Source organism: Staurois parvus, unplaced genomic scaffold (assembly GCF_062004578.1).
Source record: "Staurois parvus isolate SC_StPar_1 unplaced genomic scaffold, SC_StPar_1.0 ptg000003l, whole genome shotgun sequence".
In the NCBI taxonomy this organism is placed as follows: domain Eukaryota; kingdom Metazoa; phylum Chordata; class Amphibia; order Anura; family Ranidae; genus Staurois; species Staurois parvus.
Genome location: NW_028317799.1, coordinates 1,727,486 through 1,744,637, shown reverse-complemented (window position 1 = coordinate 1,744,637; position 17,152 = coordinate 1,727,486). Strand labels below are relative to the sequence as shown.

Below are 17,152 nucleotides of genomic sequence, written 5' to 3'. Positions count from 1 at the left end.
TCTGCCTACTCCTCAGTATATGAATTCCTTTTTTTTCTTTTTGTTTTTGCACATTCCAGTGATCTTTATCCCCTTTGTTCAAAAAGCTTTGCCTTTTGTACTTTAACAAACCCATTATGATTATTTCTTGGATACACAGAATATAACTGGATATAACATTTATAGGTAAAGTTGATCCAGGGAATATCCGATTGCCTCTCGGGGGATCAGGAAGGACATTTTCCCCTGCAGGAGCAAATTGGATCGTGCTTTGCTGGTTTTTTTTTGTCTTCCTCTGGATCAACTGTGGGTATAGGGTTATAACTTTTTTTTTTTTTTATGGTTGAACTGGATGGACTTTTGTCTTTTTTCAGCCAGACTAACTATGTAACTATGTAACAAGCCCATTATGATTCTTTCCTAGATACACATGTAATATAACTGGATACTAACATTTATAGGTAAAGTTGATTCAAAGTTTAAATATCCGATTGCCTCTCGGGGGATCAGGAAGGAATTTTTTCCCTGCGGGAGCAAATTGGATCATACTTTGCTGGGGGGTTTTTTGCCTTCCTCTGGATCAACTGTGGGTAGAGGATTATAACTTTTTTTTTTTATGGTTGAACTGGATGGACATTTGTCTTTTTTCAGCCAGACTAACTATGTAACTATGTAACAAGCCCATTATGATTCTTTCCTAGATACACATGTAATATAATTGGATACTAACATTTACAGGTAAAGTTGATTCAAAGTTTAAATATCTGATTCCCTCTCGGGGGATCAGGAAGGAATTTTTCCCCTGCAGGAGCAAATTGGATCGTGCTTTGCTGGTTTTTTTTTTGTCTTCCTCTGGATCAACTGTGGGTATAGGGTTATAACTTTTTTTTTTTTTTATGGTTGAACTGGATGGACTTTTGTCTTTTTTCAGCCAGACTAACTATGTAACAAGCCCATTATGATTCTTTCCTAGATACACATGTAATATAACTGGATACTAACATTTATAGGTAAAGTTGATTCAAAGTTTAAATATCCGATTCCCTCTCGGGGGATCAGGAAGGAATTTTTTCCCTGTGGGAGCAAATTGGATCGTGCATTGCTGGGTTTTTTTTGCTTTCCTCTGGATCAACTGTGGGTATAGGATTATAGCTTTTTTTTTGGTTGAACTGGATGGACTTTTGTCTTTTTTTCAGCCAGGCTAACTATGTAACTATGATTATCCAAAGCTGATCAGCTAGACCAAGCCTGGGACAAGGGGTGGGCAGGAGAGGCAGCCACCACGGGTACAATGGGGGTGTAAAGGGGGGGTGTCCCCCAACCGTACGCTTCATAGTATTGGCTGGCAACAAACTGGCCATAGCTGCATGTCAACTTTTGATGTCAATATGCCCACTCTCCACCCCATCTGTCCACAGCTGCCATGCAAAAAAACACTGAACATGTGCATCGTCTTTCTAGCTTCTAGAAAGATAGAAAGAAAGCAATGGGCCATGCATGTGCCAACCATGAGCAGCCGGAGCGAGGGGGTGAAGAATGGGCACAGGGCAGTACACCCATTATTTGTCATACATTAGTGGGCCGTAGAGGGGGGGAGTGCTGTTCTCATCCCTGCCCTGGGTGCCAGACAAACCTGTTCCAGTTCTGAAACTGAAGCATGTAACAGAAAAGGCTCAAAATCCCATGAGGTCCCTTTAAAGTTGAAAAGAAAAAGAAAAAAGCCGAATAAAGAATGAGACGTCTACAGAAGCTACAATAGATAGAAGAGGAGGGAGCGACATATTCACAATAAAAACAAAATGAGTCACTCGTCAATAGCACAGCATGAGTCTCGTATAAGTAGCTGTAAAACCTAGAATATAATTAGCAATGTTATACATTTCCTTAATTCGTGGTCTCTGTTCCAAGTCAGTAATTACTGAGCCTCTACCTAAGTGTGTATATTTGTGCATAATGATGACCATTATCTGGATTTACGTATGGAAGGAAAATATGCTCCAACATCTGTTCTAACATCTGATTTTAAAGTGGAACTGTCAGGAGACATATGTGGCACTGATGACCTTCTAAAAAAAAAAGAAAATGCTCTCTTGCTCGTCAGTACACTCTGGGGGCGATTCAATAAGGCTTTTGCGTCACGTTTCTGGTGGGGTGTATGTAGACGGAAGTCTAGAACCAAATTCATAAAAGCCCTGCACCATTTTCATTGTTGCAGATGCAAAAGACAAATTAAAATTATTTGCGACATTTTTATCGCATGGCGTTATTGTTGCAACAAAATCATACCACTGCTATATCGGAGATAAGGAAAGTGCTGCTAAAAAAGACCCCTTTGCAGTTGGAGTAAATCGTGGATTGTTTCAATTTTGCCAAAAAATTTGTCTTAAAATAGTATTAAACACTCAGGTTTTTTTTAGTTCTAATGCATTGAGCACACCAAATTAACAGTTCTCTCTCAGTGCTGCTTTCCTGAACTTCCAGTCTTCACAGGAAAGAGTTAACAGTGGATAGTGCAGTCTCCAGGCAGTCTGTTAGCTTGGAGAAGAGAGGGGAAGGAGAAGGAAAAACAGGGGAGTGTTTTTCCATCCTAGGCTATGGGGCTGTGTGTTTCTATTGATGCACACAGTGTAGGAAGACACAACTCTAGTCCCTGCATGGAGGTGTGGCTCAATGAGAAAGGACCAGGTCATGACCCTCAGGATCGCCCCAGAAAGAGGTGAGTGAGCCGGGGTCCAGTAGCAGATATAGCAGGTAGGGATCAAGCAGAAGCACAGTCAGTAAACAAGCCAAAGGTCGGTAACAAGGTGTTGCAGGTTGGGATTAAGAAGACGTGTAGGCAAGGAACAAGCCAAAGGTTGGTAACAAATGACTGCGGGTTGGGATCAAGAAAAAGCATAGGCAAGGAACAAGCCGAAGGTTGGTAAGAAATGACTGCGGTTTGGGTCCAAGTAGAGGCATAGTTAGTGAACAAGCCAAGGTAGGTAACCATTAATAGTGGAGATAAGGACAGCTGCAGATAAACAAAGATATCAGCTGGAGAGAGATAGTATTATTTGGCAAACAGAAAGTGCAATAGGAAGTTCATGGGAGGAGAAAAGAGTTCAAGGTCCAAGAGAAACAAGTCACAAGGAATCAGGCAGGAAGATGTCCAGCATCTCACGTGGCCCAACAAGAAGATATACTGCCAGACACAGCAGTGGTTGTAGGTTCAGATCCAGGTCCTGACACATGTACACCTTATCAACATACATGTATCTGTTGCTGGTTCCGCCATTTGTTGCACTACCGTAAGACAGGTTTCTAAAGAGTATCTACAACACTATTTATGAATTGTAGGGTATTTGTTCAAAAGTGTGTTGACAGCTCTTCAAATTATTCAAGTGTTTCCAGTGAAGGGTACAATTAATACTACAGCATACAAAGACATATTACACAATTGTGCCCCTCCAACCCTGTGGCAACTGTACCCTGTGTACAAAGCCAACTCCATAAAGACATAGTTTGATGAGTTTGGTGTAGAGGAATTTGAGTGGCCTTCACAGAGCCCTGACCTCAACCCAATCGTTGGGATGAATTGGAATGCCAGGTCTTCTCATCCAACATCAGTACCTCTTTTGGTTGAATGGCCACAAATTCCCACAGACACCGTCCTAAAATCTTGTGGAAAGTCTTCCCAGAAGAGTGGTTGTTATAACTGAAAAATGGAACCAATTCCATAATAATGACCATGGTTTTGATGTGATCGGATGTCAACAAATGTGGCAGTATAGTTTATGTACCATGTATTTTGCTCAATAATAATGTACCATGGAAACTCCTTCTTGGAGAAGACCTTAATGGCCATGGTCTTGGAATGGAATATCCACCAAGGTCACATGGGTCTGATGGTCAGGTGTCCACAAATGTTTGTCCATAGAGTGTATTTCTAATCACTCTTACAAAGTACTGCATTGACTCCGATTTTGTATGTTTCTATAACAAAGCACCCTATAGTTCGATAATAAATAATAGAGATGTGTTGCTATGCATATATTCATCTTTACTTTCTTCTGCTAACCTTTGATTACTGAATATTGTATCTATCCTTAGATGATGCCTATTTACTACAGGGGCTAAATATAGAAGAGCTTTATCCCGAAACCTCTAGTTTCATCACCTACGATGGGTCAATGACCATACCGCCATGTTACGAGACAGCGAGTTGGATCATCATGAACAAACCCATCTATATTACCAGAATGCAGGTGAGCCATGTTGACTGTGATTATTGGTGTGCACCATATGTGTAAGGGACCGCCTGACAGCACCTCTATCAATCCCCTGGCAGAGCCTCCCCAGAGTGTGGAGTCTAAGCACCGGAGCACTTGTTCAGCAGGGCCCCTGATGGTGGGGATGGACTTGGAGCGCTCCGGTACCAGGTCGCAGCTGCTAGGTATCTCTAACAGGGGTAGAGGAGTCTGACAGGAGCTCCAGGGGGCTAAGAGTCTGATGTGAGGGAGCCTAGTGATCCCTGCGGGATGGATGGATGAGCTAAATCAGAGTCATACAGGCCGGGTCGGTAACTAGCGGGTGGTGAGGTACAAAACGGTAGGCAAAGGATAGTCGGGTCACACACAGGGTCAATACCAAAAGATCAGATTTAAAGGGGAACATCCAGGAGCAGAGTCAGGCAGGCCAAGGGTCAGGACAGGAGAAAGCAGCAAGGTCAAACAATCCAGATCAAGATACTCACAACACAGGTAACAGCATACAAAGACCATTCGACAACAAGTTTGTGCAGAGCTGGTTTAAATAGCCCGCCCTGCACCTGACAGGCATAGCCTAGGTCCTAGTGCCTGCCTAGTACTGTCAAGATGATGGGTGCGCCTGGGTCCTAGTGCCCTGCCACCTACACGTCTTGGCAGACACCTACGCCTGTGTAGACCCATGCGTCGCGATGGTCCCTGACAGTATGTGTATTGATGGCTGGATGAATGTTATTTTACTTAATTATTCCATATTATTTTTTGGTTTCCCATTCAGTGGGCCAGTTAAGGCATTACAAGGGGGAGGAATAACCGGGCAAATAATGTTTGAGATAATCTCCTGTTGGGGTTGTAGCCTGAAGGTGATGGGGATGTTATGTAAAAAGATTTTGCTCTTACCCAGATGATCGAAGCAATAGACCTATAATATGAAGGCAGATCTTGTTGTCATCAAGAAGACACATGTATGTATTTGTGGGGAGGTGCAGCATGGAGCGGCAGCAGTAAACATTCCAGTCCAGTTGCAGTAACAGAACTGTATGGAAGTTAAAGTTCAATAAAGCATAACTACTTAGCAGGAAGACAACCCATCCAGGTGCACTCACAGAATGTTGCAGCGAAGACTATAACAGTAGGTCTCGGGTGCACCAATAGCATCTGCCTTGAAGGGCGGAATATGGTCTGGCCGGTCTGTACCCAAACAGGGAGGCTTCCAGGAAGAGTGGCGTGTCCCTTTTCTTTCCCCACTAACCTGGAATCTCTCCCTGCTGCTCCTTACTGTCCCCTACAGATGGGTGACCGGTCCCTACACTGCTCACACCAAGCCTGGTGGTCAAGGTCTTAACCACTTCCAGTCCGGACACTTTTACCTCCTTCCTGTCCAGACCAATTTTCAGCTTTCAGTGCTGTCACACTTTGAATGACAATTGCGCGGTCATGCAACAGTGTACCCATATGAATTTTTTAGCATTTTTTGAGACAGATAAAGCTTTATTTTGGTGGTATTTATTCCCCACTGGGATTTTTATTTTTTTGCTATGTAAATTAGAAAGTCCAAAGATTTTGAAAAAAAGTGTTTTTCTTATAAAAGTTTGCAAATAAATAGTATTTCATCATAAATCTTGGCCAAAATTTATTCCGCTATATTTTTAGTAAAAAAAAAATAACCCAATTAGTTTATAACCAAAAATTATAATTTTTAAACATTTTTTTTTACTTTTGTTTTTTTTATATTATTTATTTATTTTGTATTTTTTTTACATACTCTCACCCTAGCAGTACAGTGTCACCATGGTGACACTGTACTACTTGTGGGGGGGTGATGAAGATTTTTTTTTTTCTACACTGAGTGCTTTTACACCCATAAAGGCTGTAAATCAATCATTTCTCCTTCTCTCTAGCTGCATTCTTGCAGCCATTGAGAACTACTGAGTGAGCTGTGATTGGTCACAGCTTGTCACATGGTACAAGGCTGTTGTGAATAGCCCTGTACCATGTGACCGCTGTGATCGTTCACAGATTTCACACGTAGTAAGCAATGATGTCAGAAGTGACATCATGCTTACTACTACTCTGCATGTGATCACTGATTGGCCAATCAGTGATCACATGATCGGGACCTCGCACAGAGGTCCCGTCCGACGATTGTTGTTTCACTGTGTCCGGAGGACACAGTGGGCACCGGATCACGGTCACCCGACCCTGCACTGCCACCGTCCGGCCGTTTATATAAAACGGTCGGACGGGAGGTGGTTAAATAGACTCTGCCTGACCCAAGATAGCTGCCAGCGTTACATGGGGTGCTAGCGTCCAATCGGATTGCTTCCCCAGTGACCCAGGAAACCATAGAGGAACCATGTTCCTCTTGACTTCCTCTCCTGCGGTTAAGTGCCACCTGCAGTGAAGAAAGTAGACTGCGCCTGCCTACATATTGTTAGAAGGAAGGAGGTAATCGAAGACCTTCACCCATAAATTCTCAATTGGCAGGAAACCTACTATAGGCTCCTGACTCATTGCTAGATGGTCACAAATACCTTTGTAAAAAATGTTGAAAACCATTTCTCATTTTCCTTCCACTTCACAATTATGTGCCACTTTGTGTTCTATCAAATCCCAATAAAATACATTTATGTTTTTGGTTGCAGCACAGTGACTACATGGTTAGCACTTCTGCTTGGCAGTACTAGGGGCATTGGTTGGAATCCCAACCACGGTCCCAACTGCCTGGAGTTTGCATGTTCTCCCTGTGCCTGTGTGGGTTTCCTCCGGGTACTCCAGTTTCCTCCCACACTCCAAAGACATGCTGGTAGGTTATGTAGATTGTCTAAATTGGCCCTAGTATGTATATGAATGTGAGTTAGGGACCTTAGATTGTACTCCCCTTAAGAGTTAGGGACCGATGTGAATGTACAATATATATGTAAATTGACGGAGCTATATAAGTACCTGTAATAAATAAATAATAACATGACAAATGTGGAAAATTTTAAAGGGTATGAATACTTCTTCAAGGCACTGTATATTCTCTGTAGATCGAATGCTATTCACTGAAAACTAAGTGGGAGTGGGAAAAATACCCCATTAATGTCACTAGATGGCGCTGAAGATCATACAAGATAAATTGGCTCCTCAGCTCCATCTATTGGCCACAACACAGTCACACAGTCTTTTGTCCAATGAACAACATTCAATCTGCAGAGCGTATAGCCTGAGAACATTCGATTTTGCCCCTTTCGCATAGAATGAATTGACATACAGTTTTGATGGATGAACAGCTGTGCACATTTTGTTTTTTATATTTATACCCCGAAAAGTAGGTAAGCTGTTTTCCCTACATGTATCTCAAGGCTTTATTTTACCCGGAGTGTACCTTTAACACATTTAATAACGTAAGCCTATAGCACACACAGCAAGAAGAATAATTGATTTTATTTTATGCTTGCTTAGCTAGAAAAGACTAAAATAATGAAGCAAGGAGCAGCCTACTGACCCCTGAGACTTTGTACCGTCGGCTGTGGTCTGTCAGATCACCCTCAGCGGGTAAAAGGCACGCATGTCAATCCGCGTCCGCGATAAAAGCATCAAACCTGATCGCCCCTCCGTACGATACGACAGGGAAAGTGTAAGAATGTTAAGGCATTAAGGCTGAATCAACAAAAAAGAAAAAAAACTCTCGTCTGCAGTGCGAGATTCGCTTCCGGCAAAGTAGGCTGTTGCCTGTGGCTCCTGTCTATCTGTCACTGAGCAGAGAATTTACATTGCAAAAGATTACCAGGTAATTCATTATTTACCAGCCCGTATCCTGAAAAGGGTTGGATCCAGCAAGGCAAAGTGTAGCTCCGGCTATATTAGATGTTTCTCTGGATATTATGTTAGGAAAACTTTCTGATACTTTAGTTACCGTCTGTTTTCATTCATAATTTATCCACGAGTGAACACAAAACACGATCAGACAGACGCCATTTGCTCCATCTCTTCAAAAAGAAATCTACGTTTGTCTTTTGTATTAAAAAGTCATAGTGGATATCAGGGGTGGACTGACAACTCATGGGGCCCCCAAGCAATAGGAGATTCTGGGGCCCCTGTGTCCTCACCCACACTCAAACCACACTCAAAAAAGCCTATGAAAGGTACCAGGGGCATCCCATGGGGCCCCCTACTGACCCTGAGCCCTCGGGCAGCGCCCGAGTACCAGAATGGTCAGTCCGCCCCTGGTGGATATAAATCTGAGTAGCTTCACAAGTCTGCATGAATAGATTGCTGACATCTCACAATACACACCAACTAACTTTCATCATTTAAAAATCCATCCCTGAGCTCCAGTCCAGGGACTTTGCCTGGGCTCGGGTGATGTCATCAGTCTGCTGCAGGCAGAAAGAAGCATGTCCCCAGTCCCCTCCCCAATCAGACTGTACATAAAATTCCAGAGATGAGCGGCTGCAGCAGGGGCTGGTCTGTGTCAGACATTTGTGAAGATAGTCAAGAACTGCACCAGGTACCAGGATGTACATGATTGTGTCATCTCTGATCTGGCATCTCGGTCCGAGTAGTAGATGTGATCCTGGGTGATGCCTGAACCAACATGGAGTTGTTCAGGCTAGACATGTGCAGTTTGTTTCGTTCCGAATTTGGACCAATTTTTCATTATTCAGATATTCGGATGTCCCTGAATTTCCAATTTAAGATAGTAATGAATCCGAAATAAGGAAATAAAATTCTAATCGATTTCAACTCAGATTTGAATCAAATTTGAATCAAATTCAGATCAAATTCAAATACGAAAATAATAGAATAGAACATAAGAGAATAGAATGGGCAGCACAGTGGCTAAATGGTTAGTACTTCCGCCTGGCAGTACTAGGGTCATTGGTTCAAATCCCAACCACGGCACCACCTGCCTGGAGTTTCGATGTTCTCCCTGTGCCTGCGTGGGTTTCCTCCGGGTACTCCGGTTTCCTCCCACACTCCAAAGACATGCTGGTAGGTGAATTGGATCCTGTCTAAATTGTCCCTAGTATGTGTATGTATGAATGTAAGTTCGGGACCTTAGACTGTACACCCCTTGAGGGTTAGGGACTGATGTGAATGTTCAATATATATGTAAAGTGCTGCGTAAATTGACAGCTATATAAGTACCTGAAAAAAAAATTATAATAAAAATAATAATAGAATAGAAAATAGAATAGACAATAAAATAATAGAATAGAATAGAAAAACAATAGAAAAGAATAGATTAGAATGCAATATAATAGAATAGAAAAAACAATAGCATAGCATAAAATAGAAATAATATAACTGTCTTCCAAAATTCAAATCTCAAATAGAATATACTCGAATAGAATAGACTAGAATAAAAAACAAACTAATAGAATAGAAAATAATAGAACAGGAGAAAAGAAAAAAACAATATAACAGAATACAATAGAAAGAATATAATTTGTCTTCTGAAATTTGAATTTCGAATAGAATAAATTCGAATTTGATTAGACTAGATTAGAATAAAAAATAAAAGATTAGAATTGAAAAGAATAGAATAGAAAAAAAAAGAATAGAAGAATAGAAAAAGCAATAGAATAGAATAAAATAGAAAGAATATAACTGTATTATGAAATTCAAATTTTGAATAGAATAGATTAGAATAGAATAAAAAAGAAGAGAACAGAATAGAAAAGAATAGATTAGAAAAAACAATAGAATAAAATAGAAAGAATATAACTGTCTCCCAAAATTCAAATTCGGTCGAATTGAAATTGAATGGAATCGAATTCCTAAACGAAACAAATTACGAAAACAAAATAAATGAATTTAACAAAACAAAATTACTTAAGTAACAAATCGAAAGGAAACAAAATTTTTCATTCTGCACATGTCTAGTTCTGGCATTATCTAGTTGAGAGAGAGGGAGGCTCTTTGTATCTGCTCCTTGATTCCGGTCACATGACACACCTGAGGGAGGTGCACTAGGCGCACTTTTCCTGGTCTAGTGAGTGGAGGAAGGAGAGCTTCAATATGGGAGATCTGTACTGGGGGGGAGACTGTACTAGATGCAGGAGATCTGTACTGGGGGGAGACTGTACTAGGGGCAGGAGATCTGTACTGGGGGGAGACTATACTAGGGGCAGGAGATCTGTACTGGGGGGGAGACTGTACTAGGGGCAGGAGATCTGTACTGGGGGGGAGACTGTACTAGGGGCAGGAGATCTGTACTGGAGAGAGAGAGCTATACTGGTGGAGGGGGAGAGCTGTACTTATACTGGTGGGGGGGATCTGTACTGGGGAGAGCTTCATTGGGGGGGATGGGGCAGATCTGTACTAGAGAGGGTGTTACACTGGTGGAGGGGGAGAACTGTAAAAGGGAGATCTGACAGGTGGGGGGAGATCTGATAGGGGGGGGTATGTACTGGAGGATGCTGTACTGTTGGAGGGGTAGGTCTGTACTGGGGCAAGCTGTACTGGTGAGGGGTCAGATCTGTACTAGAGAGGGAGCAATATTGGTAAAGAGGAAGAGCTGTACTGGTGGGGGAGATCTGTACTGGGGGAGCTGTACTGGTAGGGGAGAAATATGTACTGGGGAGAGCTGTATTAGTGGAGGGAAACATCTGTACTTTGGCATGCTGTACTGGTGTGGGGGGGGGGAAATCTGTACTAGAGAGGGAGTTATACTAATGGACGGGGGAGCTGTCCTGGTAGAAGAGGATGTACTGGGACAAGCTGTACTGGTTGAGGGGAGATCTGTACTGGGGGGGGAGCTGTAATGGTGGGGGGCAAATCTGTACCAGAGAGGGAGATATACTGGTAGAAAGGAAGAGCTGTAGGGGGGGGAGATCTGTACTGGGGGAGCTGTACTGGTAGGGGAGAAATATGTACTGGGGAGAGCTGTATTAGTGGAGGGAAACATCTGTACTTTGGCATGCTGTACTGGTGTGGGGGGGGGGGGGTTCTGTACTAGAGAGGGAGTTATACTAATGGACGGGGGGAGCTGTCCTGGTAGAAGAGGATGTACTGGGACAAGCTGTACTGGTTGAGGGGAGATCTGTACTGGGGGGGGGAGCTGTAATGGTGGGGGGCGAATCTGTACCAGAGAGGGAAATATACTGGTAGAAAGGAAGAGCTGTAGGGGGGGGGAGCTGTACTGTGGGAGCTGTACTGGTTGGAGAGGAATATGTACTGGGGGAAGCTGTATTCGTGGAGGCAGAAGTCTGTGCTGGGGCAAGATTTACTAGTGGGGGGAAATCTGTAATTGGGATTTAAGCCCCTCTCACCTTTAGCACAATTTTCGCACACATTTACAATTCATTATGCTCTGCACCACCTAATTAATTTCCTCTAGGTGTCCAAGGCTAACCCCACCCCAGGAAAAACAATTGTCTATGGCCCTGGGTGACAGCATGGTCACTGTCCTGGAACCACCAAGTGAGTGCACTCCCAGGACAAATCAGCAACAGATGTTGAATACAAATAAGTGACAGCACAGTGTTAAAGCCCACATTAAGGTGTTCCTGACCCTCTGTGGCCATACAAGAAATGGTTGGATTAGATGCCATCAAGACAGAATGGCACAGACAGTAATAAGTACATTGTCAGCAATTCTAACCCTACAATGATGTAGAGAACAATGCTGATGTGATGTCATAATCACCGCTCTCTGTATTGTTGATGCCCTGCACTCACAGTATGTCCTCATTGTATCCCCTTGAATGAAGCTGGGTGTCATTCAATCACGAAGACTGAGGACATCTTGTGGCAGAAAGATATACTGCATGGTGCAGCTCCAGATTGCAGAAAATGCAGCATTTTGGCTTTTCTTGTTCATTATGTTTACTGACATTTTACCAGGTATTCATACAAACATTCTGGGTTGTAAAGGTTAAGGTAGTACTTATTAGTTTTTATTAGTAGTTTTTATTAGCTCCTGGGAGACTATAATAAAAAATGGGCTTTAAATGCACACATGGTATGATAATTTGCTTGCAACATTAACTAAGCCTCCACCATTCATGTACATGGACCTGTGACAAGGCTAGGTATCTGTCTTCATTATCTGCCAGACGGAATGGTGAGTTAGAGGGCTTTCCAATTCCAGGCATTTTGTGGAGTTGCCCTTTAAGCAGCATTGTCTCCCATTGTTCAGCAGGGAAATTGGATTCAGACAAAGAAAGGGAAAAGCACGTACAAGGAACCGGCGCTATAATTCTGAACTAAATTAAACAGGAAGATGACATTTGCAGATTTTATACAGCTCCAAGTTTATATCAGACAAACTTTCTTGGGTTAAAGGCTCCGTTGTACCGGATTAATAATGATTTCCGTGAAAGCCGTACAGAATCTTCTCCGGCTGATATTATCGCCCCGGCACTTGTTATGTTCCAGAGCTAAAACGATGGCTAGTTCATTTCTAATAGAGGACGCTGACGGCTTCAGTGGGATTAAGTGCAAAGTGTAACAAATTAAAAATCTGCTTTGAACATGTTCCTAACTTTCGGAAACAGCTCGGGTAATTGTAACACTACCAGCCAGACATCAGCACAACTAGACCGGGGGGGGGTTGGAGAGCCGCCATGAGAAGTTCCTCAATTACTCCACTTGCGCTAAAGCATGTCAACTTAAAAAAGAGTGACCTCTCCTTGAAGACTCTGATCTAAACAAAAGTTTTATATTACAGCTAGTAGAGCCTTCTGCTTTCAAATTTTCCATTGTCTGTAGGCCATACCCTTGACCATGGCCAACATCTACTCTGCTTGAGCTTTCTTCTGGGGGAATCAATCAACCAGGGATAGATATTTCTCCAGTGCTGCCAAAGTTCTCATTTGTCCAGGTCATGGTATAGCTTTGGGTTCTTCAACTAGGATGCTGTTTGGGTTCCCCCAGGATGCCACGAGTGTGATTTGAGCTGGATCAGCTTCCTGAGTTGCCATGGTGCAGGCGGGCACTGTGATGGAGGGACTCATGTATAAGAGGCCTTTGATGTATAGGGGGACTTTGATGTGATGCGGGGCTCTTTTGTATAGGGGGGCACTGATGTAATGGAGAGCCTCTGATGTGATGGTAGGACCTCTGATGTGATGGAAGGACCTCTGTCGTAATAGGGAACCTCTGATGTGATGGGGAACCTTTGGTATGATGGAGGAACCTCCAATGTGATGGGAGAACCTCTGATGTGATGGGGGACTCTGATGTGATGAACAAAGAACCAGCAAATACAAATGCTCCTGCGCTTGGGGATGGACTCGATGCAGGCTACAACCACATTAAGAATGTCCTGGAGCATGCACACCTTGCTGCCCTCAAATAGACCGGGGGAATCCAAATATACTGAATGAGGAAAGAACAGACAGAGGGCGCACAGGCCTAGTGCATTTCCATAAAAAATGTTTAATAAAAAATAAAGTAGGTGTTGTACTCACAAACGACAATATAGTCAAGGCACATCATAAAGAACAGCTGGGTCAACACCGCGCTGAGTAACAGTCCGCAATAGGGAGTGTAGACATCCAATAGGCTGACACGTTTCAAGGACTTGCCTCTTCCTCAGAGCCCATGTGATGGGGCACCCCTGACATTATGGGTAGACCTCTGATGTGATGGGGAGCCTCTGACATGATGGGGGACCTCTGATGTGATGGGAAGCTTCTGACATGATGGGAGGACCTCAGATGTGATCGGGGACCTCTTATGCGATGGGAATCCTCTGATATGATGAGAGGACCTCTGATGTGATGGGGAGCCTCTGAAATGATGGAGGACCTATGATGTGATGGGGAGCTTCTGACATGATGGGAGGACCTCAGATGTGATGGGGAGCTTCTGACATGATGGGAGGACCTCAGATGTGATCGGGGATCTCTGATGCGATGGGAATCCTGTGACATGATGGGAGGACCTCTGATGTGATGGGGAGCCTCTGATATGATGGGGGGACCTCTGATGTGATGGGGTGCCTCTGACATGATAGGGGACCTCTGATGTGATGGGGAGCTTCTGACATGATGGGAGGACCTCAGATGTGATGGGGAGCTTCTGACATGATGGGAGGACCTCAGATGTGATCGGGGATCTCTGATGCGATGGGAATCCTGTGACATGATGGGAGGACCTCTGATGTAATGGGGAGCCTCTGATATGATGGGGGGACCTCTGATGTGATGGGGTGCCTCTGACATGATGGGGGACCTCTGATTTGATGTGGTGCCTCTTACATGATGAGGGGACATATGACGTGATGGGGAGCCTCTGACATGATGTGGGACCTTTGATGTGATGGGGAGCCTCTGACATGATGAGAGGACCTATGATGTGATGGGAAGCCTCTGACATGATGGGGGACCTCTGATGTGATGAGGAGCTTCTGACATGATGGGAGGACCTCAGATGTGATCGGGGACCTCTGATGTGATGGGAATCCTCTGACATGATGGGAGGACCTCTGATGTGATGGGGAGCCTCTGATATGATGGGAGGACCTCTGACATGATGGGGGACCTCTGATTTGATGTGGTGCCTCTGACATGATGTGAGGGCATATGATGTGATGGGGAGCCTCTGACATGATGTGGGACCTTTGATGTGATGGGGAGCCTCTGACATGATGTGGGACCTCTGATGTGATAGGGAAGCTCTGACATGATGAGAGGACCTATGATGTGATGAGGAGCTTCTGACATGATGGGAGGACCTCAGATGTGATCGGCGACCTCTGATGTGATGGGAGGGTCTGTGATGGGAGAACCTCTGATGTAATGGGGAACCCTTGATGTGAAAAGGGGCTTCTGATATGAAGTCGGTTGTGTTCATTATCGCAGGATCAAGTGTCCCATTGATAACCAACATGTACATTTTTTATATTTTAGACTGGGGCTCCAGGAGATTTTGCATACTTTTAAAGGGTGCCGGGACTGAAAAACATTTGAGAAACACTGGTATAGCTAGTACCAGTCACATTCAACTGGATTTTCTCTGTAATGTTGAAGAATTTCAAAGCTTCTATTTCAATTTCAGTGGTCATACTTTCACCGATTGTTACATATGAATTCTGCAATGTATTCAATTTCCGAAAAATCTTTTTCTGGGGAAAGATAGTGGTCAGATCATTTGGAAACTCGGGCACTGCCTGGGGGCCCGGGTCAGTAGGGGGCCCCATGAGATGCCCCTGGTACCTTTTTCATAGGCTTTTTTGAGTTTGGGCAAGGGCACAGGGGCCCCATGATCCCCTATTGCCCGGGGGCCCCATGAGTTGTCAGTCAGCCCCTGCTGTAAACTCAACTGCCTGTAAACGATGATGTGTACATGGACACATAGGAAAACATTAGGGGGGGTTCAGGGGCTGCTGAAAAAAATGCAGAAAAGCTCCTGAACGTCAGTTTATCAGCTGCAGTGTACATGGAGCCTGAGTGTAGTGCAAATTAAAAAAAAGAAAAATCAGCACAAGGGACATAACTTACAGTCAGCTGGATAATTCTCCTCCACCCCCCCCTCCATATACTCCTGGGCAGACATAAGAGACACATGAATGCAGCTACAGTTGTGGCCAAAATTATTCAACCCCCACTGAAATTGAGTGTTTTGGCCAGTTTGACATTGCTTTTGATCATTCAGTCATCTTGCTTACATTTACATTAAAGAGGCACTTGTAGGTCAGACAAATATAACATAACAGTTATAATGAAATAACCACAAATGTCTTTTCTGTGCTCACAGCATTATCAGTTTTATTCAACCCCCAAGTGACATTCAATCTTAGTACTTAGTACAGCATCCTTTTACAGTTATAACAGCTTTTAAACGTGAAGCATAGCTTGACACAAGTGTCTTGCAGCGATCTACGGGTATCTTCGCCCATTCTTCATGGGCAAAGGCCTCCAGTTCAGTCACATTCTTAGGCTTGCGCACTGCAACTGCTTTCTTTAAGTCCCACCAGAGGTTCTCAATCGGATTTAAGTCTGGTGACTGCGATGGCCACTCCAAAATGTTCCAGCCTTTCCTCTGCAACCATGCTCTAGTGGACTTGGAGGTATGCTTGGGATCATTGTCCTGTTGAAAGGTCCAACGTCTCCCAAGCCTCAGGTGTGTGACGGACTGCATCACGTTTCCATCCAATATCTCCTGGTACTGAAGAGAATTCATGGTACCTTGCACACGCTGAAGCTTCCCTGTACCTGCAGAAGCAAAACAGCCCCAAAGCATGATTGACCCTCCACCATGCTTCACAGTAGGCAAGGTGTTCTTTTCATCATAGGCCTTGTTCTTCCTCCTCCAAACATAGCGTTGATCCATGGGCCCAAACAGTTCTAATTTTGTTTCATCAGTCCACAGAACACTATCCCACAACTTTTGTGGTTTGTCCACATGGCTTTTGGCATACTGCAGTCGACTCTTCTTATTCTTTGGAGACAGCAAGGGGGTACGCCTGGGAGTTCTGGCACGGAGGCCTTCATTACGCAGTGTGCGTCTTATTGTCTGGGCTGAAACTTCTGTACCCACATCTGACAAATCTTTTCTCAGTTCCTCAGCAGTCACACGGGGACTTCTCTCCACTCTACGCTTCAGGTAGCGCACAGCAGTCGAAGTCAGCATCTTCTTTCTGCCACGACCAGGTAGCGTTTCAACAGTGCCCTTTGCCTTGAATTTGCGAATGATGCTTCCTAAGGTGTCTCTTGGTATGTTTAACATCTTTGCAATCTTCTTATAGCCATTGCCCTTCCTGTGAAGAGAAATCACCTCTTCTCTTGTCTTCCTGGACCATTCTCTTGCCTTCACCATGTTTGTAACCACACCAGTAAATGTCTAGAAGGAGCTGAGTATCACAGTCATTTTAAAGCTGCCTAATTGGTGCTTATTATGCTTGATTGCTGCTCGGTGACATCCACAGGTGTTTTCAATACCTGATGGAAAGCACCTGTATGAACCTCTGTTCTTCAGAGTGGTAGTCTTTA

The 17,152-nt window shown here is 43.9% G+C and overlaps 1 protein-coding gene across 2 annotated transcripts in view; it reads left to right on the top strand.

Annotated features, from left to right (window-relative positions):
• CA10 (carbonic anhydrase 10 (inactive)) overlaps nt 1-17,152 on the top strand; it is a 308,288-nt gene that overhangs the window by 266,240 nt on the left and 24,896 nt on the right. For both annotated transcript variants that reach the window (XM_089671805.1, XM_089671887.1), the window contains one exon: nt 4,069-4,223. In XM_089671805.1, coding sequence (XP_089527931.1) covers nt 4,069-4,223 — 155 coding nt within the window. The remainder of the gene's footprint in view (nt 1-4,068; nt 4,224-17,152) is intronic.